This window comes from Ascaphus truei, chromosome 10, assembly GCF_040206685.1.
Source record: "Ascaphus truei isolate aAscTru1 chromosome 10, aAscTru1.hap1, whole genome shotgun sequence".
Taxonomy (NCBI): Eukaryota; Metazoa; Chordata; class Amphibia; order Anura; family Ascaphidae; genus Ascaphus; species Ascaphus truei.
Window position 1 is genome coordinate 5174888 of NC_134492.1, and position 21602 is coordinate 5196489.

A 21602-nucleotide genomic window follows, 5' to 3' on the forward strand; every position below is an offset into this window, starting at 1 on the left:
CCATTCCCAATAAACACACCATACAACTTCTTGAGAGAAATTAATGCCCCCAGCTTTATTCTAACAACATGATAAATATCTCATATTTATCTCCAACTAGGGACCCAGCCAGATTACTCCGCTCACACCTACCGGAGCGCGAGGGATACCCTCAGCTTGGGCTCCTCAAGCCATTCAGTACCTTAGTCTGAATGCACAGAGCCCCCATCGGAAGGTCACCCCCACAACAACTGAGCCTAGTCTGGAATGGTAACGCCTTCCACCAATTTCACCTTCAAGGACACCACTGTTCCGGCTGCAGCCGCCTGAAATGGTACTGCTTTCCCCAATTAAAATACTTCTGAGGTCTGCGATCTCCCTTCAGGAGTGCCCCTCCCAAAGTAACGTTACTCCGGTCAATACAAACCACAAGCTGCGACAAAACTGAGCAGAATCCCGATCTTTCTTTCCAACGCCGACATCCCTCATGCCTAAAAATAGGGTGGGTGGGACTTCGGATTTTGTAGAGGTGGTCACACTTGCTGATGATCAATTAATCAAGGGCATTTGATTAGCAGCACATGTCTGCTACTTAGCATCTTAATTCCTATGGAAGCAGTAAGGGTGTACTTAGTTTTTCACACATGGCTTCTCCATTTTGGCTTTATTTTTGTTAAATAAATCATGACATGGTGTAACATTTCGTGTGTTGTTGTTCATCTGGGGTTGTATTTACCTAATTTTAAGACCTGCTAAGGAACAGATGATTGTTACTATGTCCTGATATGTAAAACCATGGAATTCAAAGAGGGTGTACTTTCTTTTTCACACCACTGTATCTACACAACTTCCTTACCCCGCCCCCCCCCCCCAAAAGGGTCTCTGTTGCTTTGATACAGAAGTGCCATACCCACTCAATAAAATAATGCTACAGATATACTAAAGAGTTAAACAGTAATGTGTATGTTGGAATACGTTTGGGACAGGGCACAGGGAGCCTCCATTCAGGTCAGAAAAGAAAGAAATACAAATTTGGGAGGAATTGAAGCTGTTTGGTACCTTTTTGATTTGGGTTCCAGGATTGGAAGATTAAGGTAAACGAATGTATCAGCTCAGAGTGATAGTTTGTCAAAGTTTCCGGATTGCGCTAGTTTTGCAAACATAGCACTGGATTTACGCCTGATGCTAATGTTTGCACCACTTTTTGCCCCAGTTTTGTGACTTTAATAAATAGCCACCCGTCTGAAGAAGAACACACTCATTGTTAAGAATTTGTATTTGTGCAGATAGGAGGAGTGAAGAAAGCCTTACAAGACCTTCAGCTAAATGTGGTGGAAATGACAGATGAAAGTGCAACGTTAGACGGTGGAGACGTTTTGTTTACAGGTAATATATTCCGATTCTTAACCTGTTCATTATCGACAATGCCAGATGCATGTTGTGGTTGTAGTGTTACTGTACAATGTGTATACAAATTAACATACAGCAAAACAACGTACAACTCTCTGCAATCAAAACTCTCCTCATTCGTTACAACGATCACAATATATTTGTGGTATAAGTACTGTACTTGGGGTAAAAAGTTAATTGGAAAGTGTATTGCGGTCACATTGGATATACTGTATTTGTAAGTAGTTATTCTATATCTTTGCCTCTTTTCTAATGTAACCAATTCTAATTTCGATGGTCATTCCTCGTACATCAGACATTTAACCCCCTTTATTCATGTGGTGACTCTTCTCTCTTTCCAGCTCCATAATGTCTTTTTTTTATAATGGAGGTGCCCAAAACTGCAGTGCATGTTCAGCCCAGTACAGGGCCAAAATGATTCTCTGTTCCCTTCCATCTAAACCACGTATAATGCAAACCAATATTCTATAGTGCAGGGGAGCGCAATCTTTTTCCCCTGCGCCTTCCTGCTGGCTGTCCTGCGCGCGCGCCCCTCCCCCCCCCCCCCCTCCTCCTTACCGTGGTTCCCGGCATCTGGGCGTCAGTCATGACGTCACGTTGCCATGGCGACGCGTCCCCAGATGCCGGCTGAACCACGGTAAGTAAGGTTTACGGAGGCCTTCACCGCTTCCCTGGCACTTAATTTAAGTGCCTTCGGGAGGCGTGCGGAGCCGCTGTAAACCCTGCGCCCACCGCAGATAATCTCGCGCCCCCCGGGGGGTGCCCCCCCCCTGTATGCGCACCGCTGCTCCAGTGATCTGAAACCAGTTTAATCAGTTCAGATATACCACAAAACATGGGATACGGTCTCCATGAAGGTAGAAATTCTTAAATTGCAGTGATCACGTCTCTGACTGAGATCGCACTTCTGAAGCTGGGTTCCCGGTGGTGATGGCGGCGTGCGCGGTGGCATGCGCGCCGCACACCAATCACTCACCTCCATACTGGCAGGCCCCAGTGTCTCCTTGCGTGTTGGCTCACGCGGTGCTGTGGCGCGTCAGCCAGCAGGGGATGCAACATGATTGTGTTCCCGTGCGGCGACGCGGTGCGCCGGGAGCCAATAAGAACCGTCTCTTGTCACTTCATATTTACCCACAAAATCTTCAAACAGCGCCCTCCAAATCCAAAATACAGAGCAGCGAAAAATAATAATCTGTCAGCCGGATTCTGCACCGATCACAGCCCAGTCCTGGCTGTGATCTGCTTCTGAGATGGTGCTGGTCCAGTACTTGCCCCAGGAAACCAATTTAGGGTGCGCTCTACCTACACTGGATCCACATCTTTTCTTGACCTCCTACGTATGTAGTGCAGCGTACAGTAAACATTAAAAAAAGAAATCAACTAAGATGGACACCTTGAGATGTTTGGGGTTACCACACAATGCACATGTATGAAGTAAACGTGCCCAAATCAAAGCCACATTGAGACTGTATTCATAATAAAAACAATTAAAATAATGATTATAAGACTAGAATAACACAGACGGAGAATTGTCTCTCTGTCTCTCCCTATACAGAAAGCATGGTATCCTTTAAGGGCCATGTATTGTAGAAACGTTGGTGTAACAAGATATGCCCTAATTATATTAATCTATGTATTGTAGGAAACCGAGTAAGTATTGCAGGCTCTTCCAGTCTTGCAAGGGGCAAGGGCAATACAAATATTAAATGTAAGATATTACAAAGCTACAAGATCTCCAACATTGAATCACATACAATAATATATGTAGGACCCCGTCAAATAGAGACTTCTTATTTCTGGGCTGTGCTTTGTGTCGTGGCCCCGCTCCCCATCACGGCCACGCCCCCCCCCCCCCCACACACATCTGATCGCTCCCTACAGACCGCAGATCGCGGTTTTAAGCTGTGCGCGCGCCGCCAGGACGCCAGGCGCTTGTGCAGCAGCTTCCACCAGGGACTTAGCCTAAGAGATATCACATGGGAGACCATTTTCAACACGCAACAAAGTGATTTGCATACATTGGCTTTTTGTAACTTAGAAAACTACTGTAAGATTCTCACGGTTATAGTGGGGGGGGGAGGGGGAGGGGTATAGTGTATATGTACAGGTCCAGCGGAAGTGTGTAGCCACTTATTTCTTGTAAATAGCCCGTGGCATTAAAGTATTCTGTTTCTTCTACTCCAGGACGGGAGTTCTTTGTGGGTTTGTCTAAAAGAACCAACCAGCGAGGAGCAGAGATACTGGCAGACACGTTTAAGGTCAGTGTAATTCTATATGATAAAGTTTTCCATAGGTAACGAGGCTGCTAAAAACAATTTATTTTAAATTCCATGTTGTATCTCCTCACTTTTCTAGGAAAAATGGATGTGTTGTCTTCCACTCAGACACGCTGAGTACTAAACTGAGACACGCTGAGTACTAAGCTGAGACACGCTGAGTACTAAGCTGGGACATGCTGAGTAGTAAGCTGAGACACGCTGAGTACTAAGCTGAGACATGCTGAGCACTAAGCTGAGACACGCTGAGTACTAAGCTCGGACACGCTGAGTACTAAACTGAGACATGCTGAGTACTAAGCTGAGACACGCTGAGTACTAAGCTGAGACGCTGAGTATTAACCTGCGACACGCTGAGCACTAAGCTGAGACACACTGAGTACTAAGCTGAGACACGATGAGTACTAAGCTGAGACATGCTGAGTACTAAGCTGAGACATGCTGAGCACTAAGCTGAGACATGCTGAGTACTAAGCTGAGACACGCTGAGTACTAAGCTGAGACATGCTGAGCACTAAGCTGAGACATACTGAGCACTAAGCTGAGACACGCTGAGTACTAAGCTGAGACACGCTGAGTACTAAACTGAGACATGCTGAGCACTAAGCTGAGACATGCTGAGTACTAAGCTGAGACACGCTGAGTATTAAGCTGAGACACGCTGAGTACTAAACTGAGACATGCTGAGTACTAAGCTGAGACATGCTGAGTACTAAGCTGAGACACGCTGAGTACTAAGCTGAGACATGCTGAGTACTAAGCTGAGACATACTGAGCACTAAGCTGAGACATGCTGAGTACTAAGCTGAGACATGCTGAGTACTAAGCTGAGACACGCTGAGTACTAAGCTGAGACACGCTGAGCACTAAGCTGAGACATGCTGAGCACTAAGCTGAGACATGCTGAGTACTAAGCTGAGACATGCTGAGTACTAAGCTGAGACATGCTGAGTACTAAGCTTAGACACGCTGAGTACTAAGCTGAGACATGCTGAGCACATAGCTGAGACATGCTGAGTACTAAACTGAGATGCTGAGTACTAAGCTGAGGCACGCTGAATACTAAGCTGAGACACGCTGAGCACTAAGCTGAGACATGCTGAGCACTAAGCTGAGACACGCCGAGTACTAAGCTGAGACACGCCGAGTACTAAGCTGAGACACGCCGAGTACTAAGCTGAGACACGCTGAGACATGCTGAGACACGCTGAGACATGCTGAGTACTAAGCTGAGACACGCTGAGTACTAAGCTGAGACACGTTGAGTACTAAGCTGAGACACGTTGAGTACTAAGCTGAGACATGTTGAGTACTAAGCTGAGACATGTTGAGTACTAAGCTGAGACATGCTGAGTACTAAGCTGAGACATTTTGAGTACTAAGCTGAGACATTTTGAGTACTAAGCTGAGACATGCTGAGTATTAAGCTGAGACATGCTGAGTACTAAACTGAGACATGTTATGGCTGTTTTGATCATTATTGCGTGTTCATTTTTAAGGTAAACTCTCAAACATGAAATGTTCTTTTAAATCCTTACTCATTGTTTCCGCTTGTTCAACAGCTTTTAGCACTGAATGTGTTGTCGTAAAGGACAGAAAGGAACGAGCGAACATTATAGTTCTTGAGACTCACGTTGACGTGAATTTCTTCCTACAGACTGTTCTGTTGTTTTCTATATAGGATTACGCTGTGTCCACCGTCCCTGTGTGTGACTATTTGCACCTGAAGAGTTTCTGTAGCATGGCCGGACCAAACCTTATCGTCATTGGCTCAAGTGAAGCGGCGCAGAAAGCCCTGAAGGTAAAATATTTGATTGTCTATTACTATTGTTCATTAAAATACCTTAGAAACGCCAGGGGCACAATTTATTTTCCTAAGAAATTCCACTGAATGTTTCACGTGCATACTGAATGAGGAAGTAATGTCACCGGCGGGATTAGCGCTCATACTGCTGCATATCCCAGTGTTTCATGTGCTATACCTGGCAGCCTTACAATTGCATAACCTTAATATGATTACTGAAATATGTGATGCGTTCTGCCAGATTTTGTGTTTAATGAGTAAGCCTTCACTTTGGCACATTAGCAGAGTATTAACCTTTTCCATGCTAGGGTTCTCGCAATACCCCTGTAATAGACATTGCTTGGTTCTCAGATTGGTACAATAGAACAATAGCTTTGTAACACTTTCCCCAGCATGTTACCACTATTTAATGAGCCAGGCTCAGCATTAGGACACAGCGCATATTCCTAATACTTACGGTATAAATGTACCCTCTCCATTGGTGTTCTTGTCTGTTTTTCTGTCTTCTTTTCTACGCTCCTCCCCAGAACGCTCCTTTTATTTCTGTAAATGGCCTTCATTCAGTATACTGTGAAGTGGGTTACTTCTAATAGAGAGGTGTGTAGCCCCATACATTGGAGTAGAGCGGAGCTCTGCTGCTGCTGCTGCTGCTGCTGCTGCTGCAGACATTGGCTTCAGAGCATATTGAATGGCCGTCCATGCTCCATGCTGAAGAAAACAGGAAGTTGCAGGCGGCCATTGTCACAGGGTTATCGTAAAGCCAGGCCTTTCACAGAGCAGGGCAGTCCTAATGTGCTTGGTCTCAGGCCCAGTGTTTTGGATATATTAATTTAGGCTTCACTGGAGGGTTTGGGATTATATCTGCTCACTTGTCAGCTCTCCAATGATCCGGTCCTCACCTCACTGCTTGTGTAAGAATTTAATGAGGTTTCGAATATAGAAGAAATCATTTGTTTTTGTACACAGAATTTACCAGTCAGCCCCATCCGTGAAGAGTTTGTGTAAATAGCTCTCTGCCTAATGTGAATTGGAATAAAAACATTTAAGGCAAGTTTCTGAACTGGTCGCCTGGAAATTACCCCCCCAAATAAAACAAAATCACAGACTATCCTTCTAATGATTGTGACACAAGTTTTGTGCGTGTCATTTCCAGAACACTTTTTTGTACATTTCTGTGAAATGACATACAAATGAGCATAGTGTCACCTTTTGCTTCAAATCCATTTTAACATGGACCCCTATAAGCTTATGCCTGCCGTATTATACAGCTCTGTAGCACAGTCTGGGTTAAAGAAGTGCAAAGCCAGTAACCCTACATACAGACAGCTCTTTCAACCTTTTTGGTCTCATCAGTGTGAAGTAGCGGGATTGTTGAACACCCACCAATGAGAGCAAAGAGAAAAAATTATCAAAAGGGGACTCCCGTAAAAAATATCTTTGTGTCACATATGACCCCAAAGAGGTTCAAAAACGCACCAAGGTGGAGAGTCCGCATAGAAGGGCTGTTCTTCCTGACTTTCTTTCCCATAAAGACGGTTATCAATAGGGCCTGGGATGCCACACAGAAGCTGAGGAGGCAGGAGATGGGCTTAGTTCGTAAGAGGAAATAGGGTTGCTTTAGAAGTAGCAATTTATTATTACTAGTTGAAGATGCCGGGAATGAGTTAGGTGTATACATGTCCAGCAGTTCACAAGCTCTGGGTACAGAGGGCCAGGGGGCGTCCCCTGAGGCCCAAGAAAGTCCCTTGTGTACCTGAGTCGCACAGGCGACAGGACCTCTCCTTGTCCAGTTCCGGGAGAGGTCATGAACCCAAGGGCAGTAGAGCCAGGTCCAGGTAGGGACAATATTGGCTCCTGTTTTATTTTGGTGTGTGTTTTTGTATTGTCCCCCATGCCCATCCCCGTGTTCGATCTGCCTCGCCTGTTCTTGTCCTTCCCAAGTCCTAAACCTCCCAGATGGGGAGTCAGAATTCGGAGGCGGCGGGGGCTTCTCGTGTGCGGTCCGGGTCAGGAGATACACGAGGTAAGCAGTGAGCCAACACTCATTAAATGACATTGACATCGTTTCACACAACGTTAAGGGACTCAATAGCTCCAACAAGAGACGGGTGGCCATGCCGGAATATAAAACGATGAAGGCTGATGTAGTTCTAATGCAAGAAATCCATTTCAGCAGTGCTAGTTACCCTAAATATTGTGACATATTTTAGTAAATCCTTTTTATCATCAGCTACTGTCAAGAAAAGGGGAGTAGCAATACTGTTTCATAACAGATGCCCCTTTTGTGTTGGAACAGTTGAAAAAAGACAAGCCTGGCAGATATATAATCGTGGTGGGCTCAATACAGGGGCAATAACTAACGATAGCGAATGTATACGCCCCGTGCGAGCACGACCCGTCATTTTCTACCAATTTTTAAAAAAAATCTTAGGGAAAGTAGCCAAAGGACACATCATTCTGGCAGGAGACGTTAATAGGGCCCTGGATCCAGAGGTAGATAAGTCATTCCAAGCCCGTCGAGTTAGCAAGGAACGGTCAGCCTCCCTAATAGCAGAATTAAAAGAGTTAATTGATATTAGGAGAGAACTACACCCAGGGGAGAAGGGGTATCATTTCTTCTCACATCCACACAACAGCTAGAGCCGAATCGACTACTTCTTTGTTTCGAATAGATTGCTCGCAGGGATCCTATGTCAGGATCCATGATATTTCATGGTCGGATCATGTGCCGATTGAATTAAGGTGCACGCTAATTAGTCTAGAAAGACCTGGAGCAAATTGGAAGTTAAACAAAGCAATTATAAAAATCCCAGAGGTCAGCCACACAATCGAATCGGAATTAGAGCAAATCGTTAGGATTAATCAAGACAGTGTAAATTCACAGTCTACTCTATGGGAGGCTAATAAATTGACTCTCCAAGGTACATTAATTAGCATTGTGGCAGGACGAAAGAAAGAGAGGGAAGCAAAAATTAGGAAGCTTCAGAAGAAGTTGACAGAACTCTCAGAGTTACACAAGAGTAACGGAAGGGCAGATACGCTGAAGGACTTGAAGGATGTTAGAATAGAACTGAATATGTTTCTCACCTCCCAGGATGAGAAGTCCTTGAGTTGGTCAAAGAGGAAATTTTACGAGAAAGCAAACAAGCCAGATACCCTACTAGCAAACAAATTGAGAAACAGACAATCGAGTTATAATATGCATGCGATCAAAATCAAGTCAGGCATCAAACCCCAAATTAATTATAGAAGAATTTAAGAATTATTATGAGAATTTATACAACGGGGAGGAGGTCACACATAACACCAATACAACGCGGGCTCTTAAAGAGTTCTTAGCGGATGCAAATTTACCTAGATTGAGTGGAGAGGAGAGAGAGGCTCTACAGCTGGACTTCTCATTGGAAGAGGTTATACAGGTGGTTAAACACCTGAAACCTTCAAAATCCCCATGCCCAGATGGATTCTCCAATCTATATTACAAAAGGTTTATCAATCTGTTGGCCCCCTCTATGCTCCGTATGTTTAATGCAGTGCTAGCAGGTGCCCCATTTCCGGACCAGATGCTCCAGGCGTCCATCTCACTAATTTACAAACAAAGGAAAGACACGACAAATTATAAAAGCTACAGGCTGATATCTCTAATTAATTCGGATATAAAAATATTCTCTAAAATGCTGGCCAATAGACTGAGTCACATCCTACCTAGATTGATTCACCCGGATCAGGTAGGTTTCATTAAGAATAGACAAGCGGCCGATAACACCAGGCGTATTATTGACCTGATTGAGAAAGCTAACTTAAAACAGATCCCAGTGATGGTGTTACAGTAAGTCTAGATGCCGAAAAGGCCTAAGACAGGATTGACTGGCCATATCTCCGAGCCACACTTGGAGCGTTTGGGTTTGGGGGTAGGATATTGAAGGCAATCATGGCACTGTACTCCAATCCGGTGGCAAAAGTAATCTATCAGGGCTTCCCCTCTGAGCCATTTGCAATTAGAGCAGCACTAGACAGGGGTGGCCCCGTCACCACTATTCTTTGCCCTAAGCATGGAGCCGCTGGAGGCACAAATTCGGTTAAATCAAGATATCTCAGGGACACAAATTAAAGACCAGTCCCACAAGGTTGTGCTTTACGCTGATGATATTTTTCTAACCTTGTCCAGGCCTCCCACCTCGCTACCCAATCTGCTTTGCCTCCTAGATAGAAGAAGAGATAGAGGAATAATCCCCTAGCAATGCTAACAGGAAATGTCCACGTATTGAATATGCAATTTGTAGCCTTTAAATCATTATTGTCTTTCCAAACAAAACAGCATAATAAACCTAGACCTCCATAGTCCACAATGTTTGTGATCAATAGTGCCACTATATATGTCCCTTGATTGCCACTCTCTGTAGACTCCCAATAGCCTGTAATAGGTACATCGTATATGGGTGTCAATGGCTGTAGAGGACTATGAATGTAGTAAGACATATAGGATAAGTAACAGTTGGTAATAAAGTTACTCACTTTGATGATCATCTGGAGAGCCAGGTGCTGTCGGCGTGCTCCTACCGAGAGTACTCTTTGATAAAGCGTGGGAGACGCGTAGGAGTGCTTTTTTGCTGTTTTTTTATGTGCCAATAAACTTTTGTACCTAGATTTTTTGCTATTCCGGTCACACGTTTTTTCCAAGGCAGCTGCACCGCCTCTCACGACCCTTCGTATGCCAGCCTCCCAGATACATTTAACCGGATCTCTGGGTTCAAAATCAACCAAACGAAATCGGAAGCATTAAACATTAACCTCACAAAGGAGTCAGAAAAACTGATATCCATCAATTTCAATTGGCGGCCAGAGGCAATTAAATACCTGGGGATCCAGATCACTCGAGATTTCAAATCTCTATATCGGGTACATTTTCCCAAACTACTTGGAACCGTCAAAGAAGACATTAGAATTTCGTCTACGTATATGATTTCCTGATACATAACATGTAATGTCATTCTTGTCTTCTTGGCTGGGGCCGCCGCTGCTTTGGCCGCTGCCTTGGCGGGCATCAGCGCTCGGCTGGTGATGTAGTCATCCGCGAGCCTCGCTGCCTCCTGGTGAGTCTTGGGCTTTTTATCGTACACCCAAGCCCTCACCGCCGGAGGACACTGCTGCATGAGCTGCTCCTGGAATATCAGATCCAGCAGGACCTGGTAAGTCTTTGCCCCGCATCCCTCCAACCATCGGATTCCGTACAATGCCATGCGGGTATCGTAAGTCACAAAAGTCTCCAGGGGCTGTCTCTCTTCCAGCCGGAATTTGCCCCGGTAGGCTTCAGGGATGAGGCCATATTGAATAGCAATAGCTCTTTTAAATGATCATAGTCATCGGCATATTCCTCCGGGAGCGCCATCATGGTCTGCTTAGCTAGACCAGACAGCAAGGGGTCCAGTCGCATGACCCGGTGCTGAGGAAGCACTTTGTACCGCCGGCACTGCGTCTCAAAGTTCTTTAAGAAACTGTCGATCTGGTCGGTACAGTACCTTCCACAAACATGGCGAGGCTGTGATGGTCCAGCTTAGGAGTATCTCGGTCTTTGTGGGCACGGGGACAATAAGCGGGCCGGTTCACTGCCATCGTCAGGAACTGCATCCGCTCCTCCGGTGTCCCTCTGTCACCCCACGCGGTGATCAGCGCCAGCATTTCGGGGGTGAACGGACTGGTAGCCGCAGCGACCAATACCCCTTCTGCTGCACTGCTCCCGGGAGGTGCTCCCGCTCCCTCGCTGGGGCTCTGCCGTCCCGGAGCTGGGTCCATTCCCGGCTCTCCGGGCGGTGGCAATAATGCGAGCGGAGCTGTACTTTCGGGCTCCGCAAGCCGGGCTTCGTAGTCTCTGATCGCCTCCCCCATCTGCACCACATCTCTGCCCTCCGTGGGCAGCCCGTATTCGCGGCACTTGTCCCGTATCTGAGCCCGGGTCCGGACTGTAGATGAGCCGGCACTCTCGCTCATAGTTCAAGGCTTTTAGGGGTTAGGTATGAACAGTGAGGTGGTGTTATATCTCGTGTTATATGTTGTACACCCGTGTGTTCAATATCATTAGCCTTAGGAACTCGCAATTCACCCGAGTTCCTACTGTATTACAGAATCCCGCAGTAAACTGTAATACAGGTTCAATTCAATCCCGCCGCTGCCACCAGTTATTATAGCCTGTCACGGTAGCTAGTGATAGGTTATAATATACACAAAATATCTGGGTTGAATGGAACACGACTTAGATATAATAAAGATAGTTTATTCCTTAGATAGGTGAACACACAAGATTATACAAATAACAGACAAGATATAGCACTTACTTAGGGGTTGGGTAATGAAGCAATCAGGTACAGGATTGGCAATTCATACAGCAATCAGGCATCAAGTAGTTGGTAAAATTGAAGACACTGGGCATAGGGCTGACACTGGTTTATATGTGATTTCAGTCCTATACCTTGGCATTGAGTGCAAGTCATTGAAGGACAATTATCTGCACCCAATCCCTCCTTGCCAGCTAGCGTGGGAACATTATTAGATCAAGCCCCCCAGCTAGTTAGACATGCGTACTTCTGGCCCTTGGGGTCTCATTTCTTTAGGCCCACACAAAAGTCAGGGCGCCTACAAGTCTACCAGACTTGGATATGGCCAGGAAACCCTTTGTCTGTAGGTGTGAATTATACCACTTACAGACCACTCAAGTCCTGCGTTTCTCCGCCCTAATGTATACAGCCAGAGTGGCTGAGCCTTTGATCAGGGAGTCTGTTGTAGACAATGGGTCGCCCCCCTGAGCATTTACATTAAACAGAGCCAGTAACTTTCGCAGGCTTTTATCCCTGCTTTGAAATACTGTACAGTTCTTAATACATATATATTTTAAAATAATCCGTTCGGCTGGGCCGAGCGGGCTGAAACTTGCCAGACCCTCATGCCGGAAGGGACTCTCCATGATTGCCAAGTTTCAGCTCGCTGCGACCCACTGGACCGGAGATACCAAATTACAGTTTAAAAACCCTTTTGGAACACGAGGCTTTTTTTCGCCATGCAAGCCAATAGCAGAAACCCAAACGTTGCAATTACCCTGACTCCGTTCTGTTGCCCCGAGAGGGTCGGTATTTGCCATGCAATCCTGCCGGAACTAGGACTACATGGTGGCCGAATCTCAGCCCTCTAGGTTGAACAGAACCGGAGTTATGGGTTCTGGGTTTCTGCTCATTCCGACTTAGCCGTTTTCACTCGCGGCTTTTACCTCCGCCATTAGAGTCAATGGCGCGACACTCGTGGCGAGCGCGACCCTTTACTGGGGTCATTAGCTCTCGGACCCGGTGGTGGTCGAGTGTGGGGGTTCCTAGGGTCTAGGGGCAAAACGAATTTTATTCCGGGTTGCTCTAGAACCTAAGTTTCCCACGTCAATTGACTTTGAACTTGACCTAGTGTGATCAAAAGCTCTTTTTCAGATATTGTATCCGCTTTTGCGGTCTGCGGTTTGGATGGCTGCCAACCCGGTCCTGAAGGTCGGCTTCGAGGAATCCCCATTGAAATGAATGGCTCCATTGACTTACAATGGGGAACCGCCGCTCCTCCTCTCGGGCGCCACCTGCAGGTCTTCTCTGAGAATGGGCCCAAATCGCCGGAATCCCCATAGGATTGTATGGAGCTGCCATGGCGGCCTATGGGGGAACTGCAAAATGGAGCCTGCAAAGGCGGGAAAATGGAACAAAGGGCTATAATCCCTTCCTAACTATTAACCCTTCTCCTCCCGAACGGATCCCAATGTGAGTGTTGGTGCAGACACTGGAAATGGGGAAATACATTGTTACAGGGGAATACACATTTGGGTGCTGAAGCAGGGTAAAAACACATTACTGGACCGCAGTCCAGTTAACCCCTTGCCTCCCAAGTGAGGTCAGAGGGTGGCCATATGGGGTGCAACCCCTTTAATACCGGGCCAATCCCCCTCTCCCTCTACACACGCCTGCTTTGTAATGGGATGTTCCCATCATAATGAGCAGCACTCCCAGCCTGCCTTGTCATGTCACTCTCACTCTTTGTTATGTATGATGTATTTTGAGATCATTGGATCAACATAGAAATTGCACATTTCAAGAATCAGAGGAATCCCTCGACGTTTGCATCATTTTGATACTAACTTACATGATGTAATGTGAGTGATTGTTCATATCCTTGCTTACGGATAACCATCACTTATTAAACATGTGCCATTATCATTGTCCTTTTGAAGTCAGTTCTGAAAGTGATGTAAATTAATAACTGCCTACGGTGGTTAACCATTTGGTGATTGGTTTTTGTTTAGTTTAAGGAAGGTGTCTGGCAGATAACTGTCACCACCGCACAGGACACCTGCAGTGAAGCATTTCCGCGGCTTAGTTTAAGCAGACATACAATTGACACATTCTCACCTTTACCTGCATTTAAATGATGCTGTCACGCTCAGTGCTATTCTTGTGTCATTTTGTAGCACAAGATGTATTTGTGAACGCTCCTTTGAGAGAGGATATTCATTGACTGGTTGCAGTAAGGAAACAGCTTCCACAATTATTCCTTCCCCAATAATACAAAACGTGCTCATTTGTTTCACAACCAATTTTGCGAAAATCGGTAAGCTTCACAAAACAAATTCATCAAGTATTAAAGTGAGTGTGCAAGGTCATGTAGCCCTATATATACTGTCAATTTCAATAAACAAAAATACCACACGTAGGCATATTCACAGGTCTCGCCCAGGGCTGCTGCCCTGCCTTTCCCTATTATTGCTTAGCAAACAGTGCTCCTGTGCAGCCAGGGATTCTGGGTGATGACATGCAAATGAGCACAGTGAGATACTCTTTACTTCTCATCCATTTAAACACGGTCCCCTATACGCTTCTGCCTGCCGCATTACACAGCTTTTCAGCAAAGCCTAGGTTTAAAAAGTGCAGAGCCAGTAACCTACTCAGACGGCTTTTTCGACCTTTATCAATTTCAATAAATTCTGGTTTAAGTAGAAATGGCCGTGTTAGTCCGCGATAGTGCAGAGTAAATGAGTACTTCAGCATTAGGTGAGACCTGTTTGATTTGGACTAAGAATAGATATTATAAAATAAGCGTGCGACAGTTCTGTCTCTTCCTCAGGTCAGCAATACTGATTTACAGAGATTCCAGGAACTTAACACAGGTGTAAAAACCCCAGATAACAATCTAAGGCAGGAATGTGGAGAATACATGCTGCTGAAATTCTGAGCATGTGAACCTATGTGAGAAGTTCCGGAAACTTCCAATGTAAAGCAGCAATCCCAGCACTGTATCCCCCTTGTTTTTACAGGATGGTACCAGGGGGCTTACCCGTGAACCGTGTACTTTTCAGGCGTTACTTCCTGTTTTTTCACTGGGATTTCAAAGGTCATTCAATCGGAAGCCGCAACCAATGACGTTTCAGCTTCCTGTTGGGCAGCGGAACCCTCACGATTTGGCAGCCATTTTGTTTCTTCCGGAGGGAAATTGAAAACCGTTAAGTTCCCCAGTGAGTATCTCGGGAACTAGAGGTTCAACTTCAGAGGACACAGGGGGCAAAAAAAAGAGGTCACAGGGGGCAAAAAAAACCAAGTCGGGGGGGATTGCTGGTTTAAAAAAAAATCTGCAAACATTTCCGTGAATCAAACGTAGACATTTGCGCATCTACTAGTGGCGTCAGTGAGCGCCATTTCTCAGAGCCCCACTGTCCCACGCAGGCTCGTGGTATTTTAGTAGGACGGTGGGAGCCGGCGTGTCCTTTGGGGACGTCTCTGGCCCTTTAGTGATTCTAAGTAGCTTAAAGTGAACGATTACTTTCTCATTTGCCTGAGGTGCTAAGATTTAGATAGTAAGCTGTTCAAGGCAGGAATGTATTGCGTGTGTCATATAATATGTTCCGCTTTGTACACTAGCAGCGCAATGTATAAATACAAATATTTATTTGAATAGGCGTTTAAGTCGTACATTCCTATAAGGAGCCAGTAAGCATTGGGGTTTAGGCACAAGGAGCAGGGAACAGGTTAAGCAAGATAACAGAACACCTCATGTATTATACGAAATATTGATATTCGGCACGTTGTTTATCGCCGTTCACAGAGCTTTTTTCAGAAATGAATTATACTATTAAGAATAAGATTCCGCAGACGGTCTCCTCCTTGTCTCACAATCGGCGCCCTGTGTGCCTGGTGCTGAGCAGCCGCGCGCTCCCTGTCTTCCCCTGCTGTCCGGTGGCACGTGTGAGGGGGCGCTCCCCAGACGGACGGAGAAATGTCCAGCAAAGTTGGGGTGCCATACATAGCATGGAGAGGACGGGGAAGCAGTTAGTCTGACAGGAGAGAGAGATGAGCGACAGCGAAGAGGAGAAAGTTACAAATATGAAGGATACAGATGTAGCAACTTCAGATTAACAGATAAACGCTTCAGAGGCATGGACCCCCCTCCGGTAACTCAATCGCGGCAGACACGGGCCCCGGCGCTGCTGACTTTGGCCCATTCGCCCGCGGCGCAGGGGCAGTGAGTCTTCTTACAGCTGTATAAGATAAAGTGAAAGAGGGTAAATGAAATCGGGTCAAAATATACAAAGAATCGTCGGATAATAGAACCGTAAAACAGATAAGGAAAGTGAGAGAGAAGCCCCAACCGGAGGCGCCAGCAAACCCTGTGACCAAAGGGAGAGCCGAGGCGATGGGCTTCCGTCTTCCTGGCCAGAGGAAAGCGCTGATTATTATTATTATTAGTGTCCCATGGGAATTGTGGTGTTTTTTTACACTCGCTTAATTAGCGTTTAGCGCGCAAAGCCAAGAGTACACGTTACCATGGTTGTAAATATAATACAGACGATTTATAAGCTATTTTTCAGACTATAGTGTTATTATTTCATGAACTGTTACTTTGCCCTAATATTTAATAAGAGGTTTGTTGTTTAATTATCATAAATATTTGTATTCTTATCTAGCTCCCTGGGTATTGTGTGCTGGGACAGGCTTGGCCTAAGGTACTATTCTATCCACTCATGCCAGGAGGCAAAGTTTATTATCGTGACGTAAGCCAGACTCGTTTGAGACGCATAAAAATGTAATAACAGAGGTCAAAAAAAAATGTGTAATGCTGCACAGCTACTGCCCCTCGCGGGGTAATGAAAGCTATACTTATACTGGAAAAAATGTGTAATGCTGCACAGCTACTGCCCCTCGCGGGGTAATGAAAGCTATACTTATGCTGGAAAAAATGTGAACCACGCCGTTCTGCTGTGCTGGTTGTTCTCTCAGCCCCCTGCAGTCATTCTTTCCACTGAATGAAAACTCTAGTGTGTGATTTGCTTTTTATTATTATGTTTGTGCGTCTTTGTTTTGTTTCCCCCCTCAGACTTTCTGGCAATGTCCTGTCCTAATACACCAAGGATTCCGCCGCCGGCTCTGTGCCTGGGCCCTCGCTGCACACACAGCCCCCCGTGTGTAGGAGTGGGGGGCACGGTGTTCTGTTTGTTTTAGCTATTACACATTGTAAGACCCGTTTTGGCTTGTAGGGAAATATGAGTTGTTGCTGCCATTACAAGGCCTCTATATATTGGGCCATTTGTTATTGGTAGTATTATGGTTCGTATTACAGCCTGCAACAAGCCTACATTATTCACGCCCAATACAACTTCAAATACGGCATTTTTGCCTCATTTTGGCAAACGTCACATGCTTTCAAGTTAGTTTTGTGACAACCAGCTAAAATGCTGGGGGAATTATGACTTTCTGCAACCACAAGGCCAAAAATCTTTTGTGAAACGTTTGTATAAACATGAAAGGAAAAAAGTTTTATGAACGGAACGGCGAGAGACTTGCTCGTAACGTTTTGCGAGCGACCGAAGCGCTTCTCCGAATAAACAGATTCCCAATTGAGCGTTGAAAATAGGGAGAAAGCTAACGCTGCAAATACTGATAGAGAAGGATCTCCAGCGATGGGAGACATGAACCATTTTCTTCTTCAAAATCGATTTGTATCCTACTGTATGCAGTACGACAAAATTGCAAGACACTATCTTGAAGGGGTTAACGCCTGAGTCCAGTAACTCCTTTTGATACCTCTGGTCCCTTTGGTGAGCCTGACTGACATACAGACTAGCCGTACCCACACATTGTTACCATTTAGTGATGGGAGCCCTCTTGCAAAAAGAGGTTCACGCCAAACATCATTTCTGCATTATTCTCACACACTCCTTCTATCACTCTTTCTATCACTCTCTCTCACTCACTTTCTCACTCACTCTCACACTCTCATACACTCTATCTATCACTCTCTCTATCACACTCTCTCACACTCTCTCTCACTCTCTCTATCACACTCTCTCACACTCTCTCTCACACTCTCACACTCTCTCTTCAGAGCCGTGCAGGGTCCATACTAAGTATGTGCGGCATAATATTATATTGTCTGAATATGTAAAACAAAGTCACACTTTGTCTTATGATTTGAAATGTCTGAATATTCATGATGCACATGGCGCTTAATAGTTTTACCAATCAGCACTATAGAGTGTACACAAAACATTTAATCTCTGTATCACTAAAAGAATAGGAGTGACAGATGCATCTAAATCACGTTATTGACTGGAGTGCTTGTGAGTCATTTTATGATCATAATGTTCTCATCATAAAGTTCCAGGCTTATTCTCTAGTGAAAATGTCACATTAATTTACATCCTCGCTGCTGCTAAAAATGTCTAATTAGAGGCCACAGCTGCATCACTAATATCCCCTCACCCTAAAGTTCCTTAGTTCTAAGAAACGCTGATTCGGCAAAGCTCGGCCACAGTGGGCACCGTGTCTGAAATCCATAATATGGGCTTCTTTTTAGTTTATTATAGGCTCCATCATTGCATTTTTTTGCTAAACGTTCATGCACAAATGGTACATATTATTTTTTCTCACTGCAGTCCGTCCATCCTTATTACACTCTGTGGCATACATTGTTTTAAGAACAACCAGATGTTTAGGGATATTATCTCCTTCCCCTGTAATGTCTCTTGTCAAATGGTGATTGCTCACAGAAATATATTACAGACCCATCAACACATGACAGTGGGACTTCCCTTCTTCATGAATGGAAAATACATGCTGCTGTAAATACCGTGTTCTGCATTCACTAACAATACAGGAGGCCTTTGTGACCAATTGGAACGCACGTCTTACTTGGGCAGAATATGTAGCTGGTGGTAAAGCAGTAGTGCCATGTATGTATGTATATCTTTATCTATATAGCACCATTAATGTGCATAGCGCTTCAGTAATACACATGACAATTATATAAATACAAATAATACTAATAACATGTAATGGGAAGAAGTGCCTACAACATAAAGGTGACATTTAGGAACAGTAGTCCCTGCTCCGAAGAGCTTACAGTCTAATGTGCCACGTAAGTGCCATGTGCATCACCAACTCTGGAAAAGATGCTCAGTACTAGTGATATAGGGATTCTGATTGGTCAGTCTTGCAGTGCACACTCTTTCCGCATGCCATCTTTCCTTAGGGTGCCTACTATTGCTAATTTGCCTAAGGCAGTGGTTTCCAACCTTTTTTGTCGGGAACCCCTAATCACAGTGCTCAGTTGCTGAGGCACCCACACAACAAGACGGACAGACACAGGAGACACAGGACACACACACCTCACCTGCCCATGCTGCTGCTTATTTCCCTTTTTGGCCCAAACCCCAGGCTTCTGACACCTCCTATTGGCTGCATTCTCATCCGGCCCCTTCTCATCCTCTCACGGAACCCCAGGGCAGGGCTCCGCGGCCCCTTCCCATCCTCTCACGGAACCCCAGGGCTCCGCGGCCCCTTCTCATCCTCTCACGGAACCCCAGGGCAGGGCTCCGTGCCCCCTTCCCATCTTCTCACGGAACCCCAGGGCAGGGCTCCGCGGCCCCTTCTCATCCTCTCACGGAACCCCAGGGTGCAGCGGAACCCCGTTGGGATCTCTGGTCTAAGTGCTGGAGTGCATGTGTTACAGCCATTCCATTTGTTTCTGTATTATTTCGTGTATCATTGAAACGTATATCTTGTTGGCAGCTACAATATCCAGGACTGAAAATCACAATATGCAAGTTAACAAACTGCATAAGGAGTTAAAAGGCGTCGGAGCAAATAATGCGGCGGCGGCTCACTGAGTGACGGTCCGTGTGCATTTCTATTTGTAATAGAATAAAAAACAACATTTTAATGATTCATTTTAGCCCCCAGAAAACATTGATGTTCAGTTGTTCTCCATTACGTTTGATGTATTTTCAGTTTGTATTTGTACCGCTGCCGGGAGGAATCCTACAGACATGTAGAGTGGAGTTATTTACTTTTCAAGAGCCATTCCTGTAATAACCACTGTAATAACCACTGCAATAACCACTGTAATAACCACTGTAATAACCACTGCAATAACCACTGTAATAACCACTGCAATAACCACTGCAATAACCACTGCAATAACCACTGCAATAACCACTGTGCCTCATGTGTCTGCAGAACATTGTGTTCTGTATGAGCCAGAGACCCGGCCCTCTGCAGCCTCTCAGAAACACGTCATACTCCTGCAGTACCTGCAGCCTCTCAGAAACACGGCATACTCCTGCAGTACCTGCAGCCTCTCAGAAACACGTCATACTCCTGCAGTACCTGCAGCCTCTCAGAAACACGTCATACTCCTGCAGTACCTGCAGCCTCTCAGAAACACGTCATACTCCTGCAGTACCTGCAGCCTCTCAGAAACACGGCATACTCCTGCAGTACCTGCAGCCTCTCAGAAACACGGCATACTCCTGCAGTACCTGCAGCCTCTCAGAAACACGGCATACTCCTGCAGTACCTGCTTCTACTCGCGCATTCAGGGCATTGGACTAAAAATAACTGGTTTGGTGCCAAATCCTCTCTCTTTCCCACCCATGGGACAGGTGCACAGAAGCAGAGATACAGTATTACCGACAATGAAAAGGAGAGAATGCAAAGTTACCATCAAGTGGAATGCTTCCACCTTCTCTCCCAGGCTCGCGCTTCACCCCATTACATGTACTGTATAGCTTTCCACCTGCAGCCCTATATTCCCTTAGTGTGCCCTCACATATAGAAGTGCAGAGGAGGGGAGGTTATGGAACAGAGAAAGCAAAGAAAATGACTGAGAGAAAATGGGTCATTAACACAATAATATATTTGCAGTTTGTTTGATTAACCTCGTCCCTTTTCATGACATGGTGCTATGGTATAAGACATATTACAGGCCAATCAGGTGGATGGACGGCACTGGAACGTATCTCTCGGCATAGCAGCGCTTAGTAAATATGGGCCTATGTTCACCAAGTATTTAAAAGGAGCAATCTATGAAACGTGACGCAATAAAACGAATATACTAGAAAACGAATCTCTTATAAAAAGGGCCGAAACCTCACAAAAAAAGAACACCCGTGGGTATGCGAACCAAATTCTGTCATTTTCATGTATCACAGCATCATTACAAAATAGTTGGCACAATAAAAACAATGAATAAGGTAACACGCAGCATAACACCAATATATTAGTATTATGTTTACAATGAACCCGCCACAGATATAACCAGAGCAAAAAAACTGATCCAGATTACACAAGGTTATGATTTGGTTCATCAAATTCACATTTTTACGTAATCTATATCCAAAACAGGAAAACTTTTTAGAACAGTGCACATCTGCACATTGTAACATTGTATGCGTAATAATTAAATCAATGGATTCGCTAAGCAGTTTTTTTCAGCTGAGAGGAGGCATAAATGATGTTTACCAGTGGTAACATTTCTGGGTTTGGGTGATTGACCTTGTTTTAAAATGATGTTTTACAGACCATGCAGCAGATGAGTGATCACCGCTACGACAAACTGACCGTCCCTGATGATGCTGCCGCTAACTGCGTTTACTTAAACATACCAAACAAAGGACACGTTTTACTGCACCGCGGACCAGAAGACTTTCCAGAGAGCGTGAAGGTAAAATCACTAATAAAGCACGTCACTTTGAATATCAGACAGAAACCTTAGTTATGTGTCTGTGTGTGTGTGTGTGTGTGTGTGTGTGTGTGTGTGTGTGTGTGTGTGTGTGTGTGTGTATA

At 45.2% G+C, this 21602-nt stretch overlaps 1 protein-coding gene across 4 annotated transcripts in view; it reads left to right on the forward strand.

Annotated features, from left to right (window-relative positions):
• Positions 1 to 21602, forward strand: part of DDAH1 (dimethylarginine dimethylaminohydrolase 1) — a 147568-nt gene that overhangs the window by 118566 nt on the left and 7400 nt on the right. For all 4 annotated transcript variants that reach the window (XM_075615637.1, XM_075615636.1, XM_075615639.1 and 1 more), the window contains 4 exons: positions 1266 to 1365; positions 3574 to 3647; positions 5347 to 5466; positions 21337 to 21480. In XM_075615637.1, the coding sequence (XP_075471752.1) occupies positions 1266 to 1365; positions 3574 to 3647; positions 5347 to 5466; positions 21337 to 21480 (438 nt within the window). The remainder of the gene's footprint in view (positions 1 to 1265; positions 1366 to 3573; positions 3648 to 5346; positions 5467 to 21336; positions 21481 to 21602) is intronic.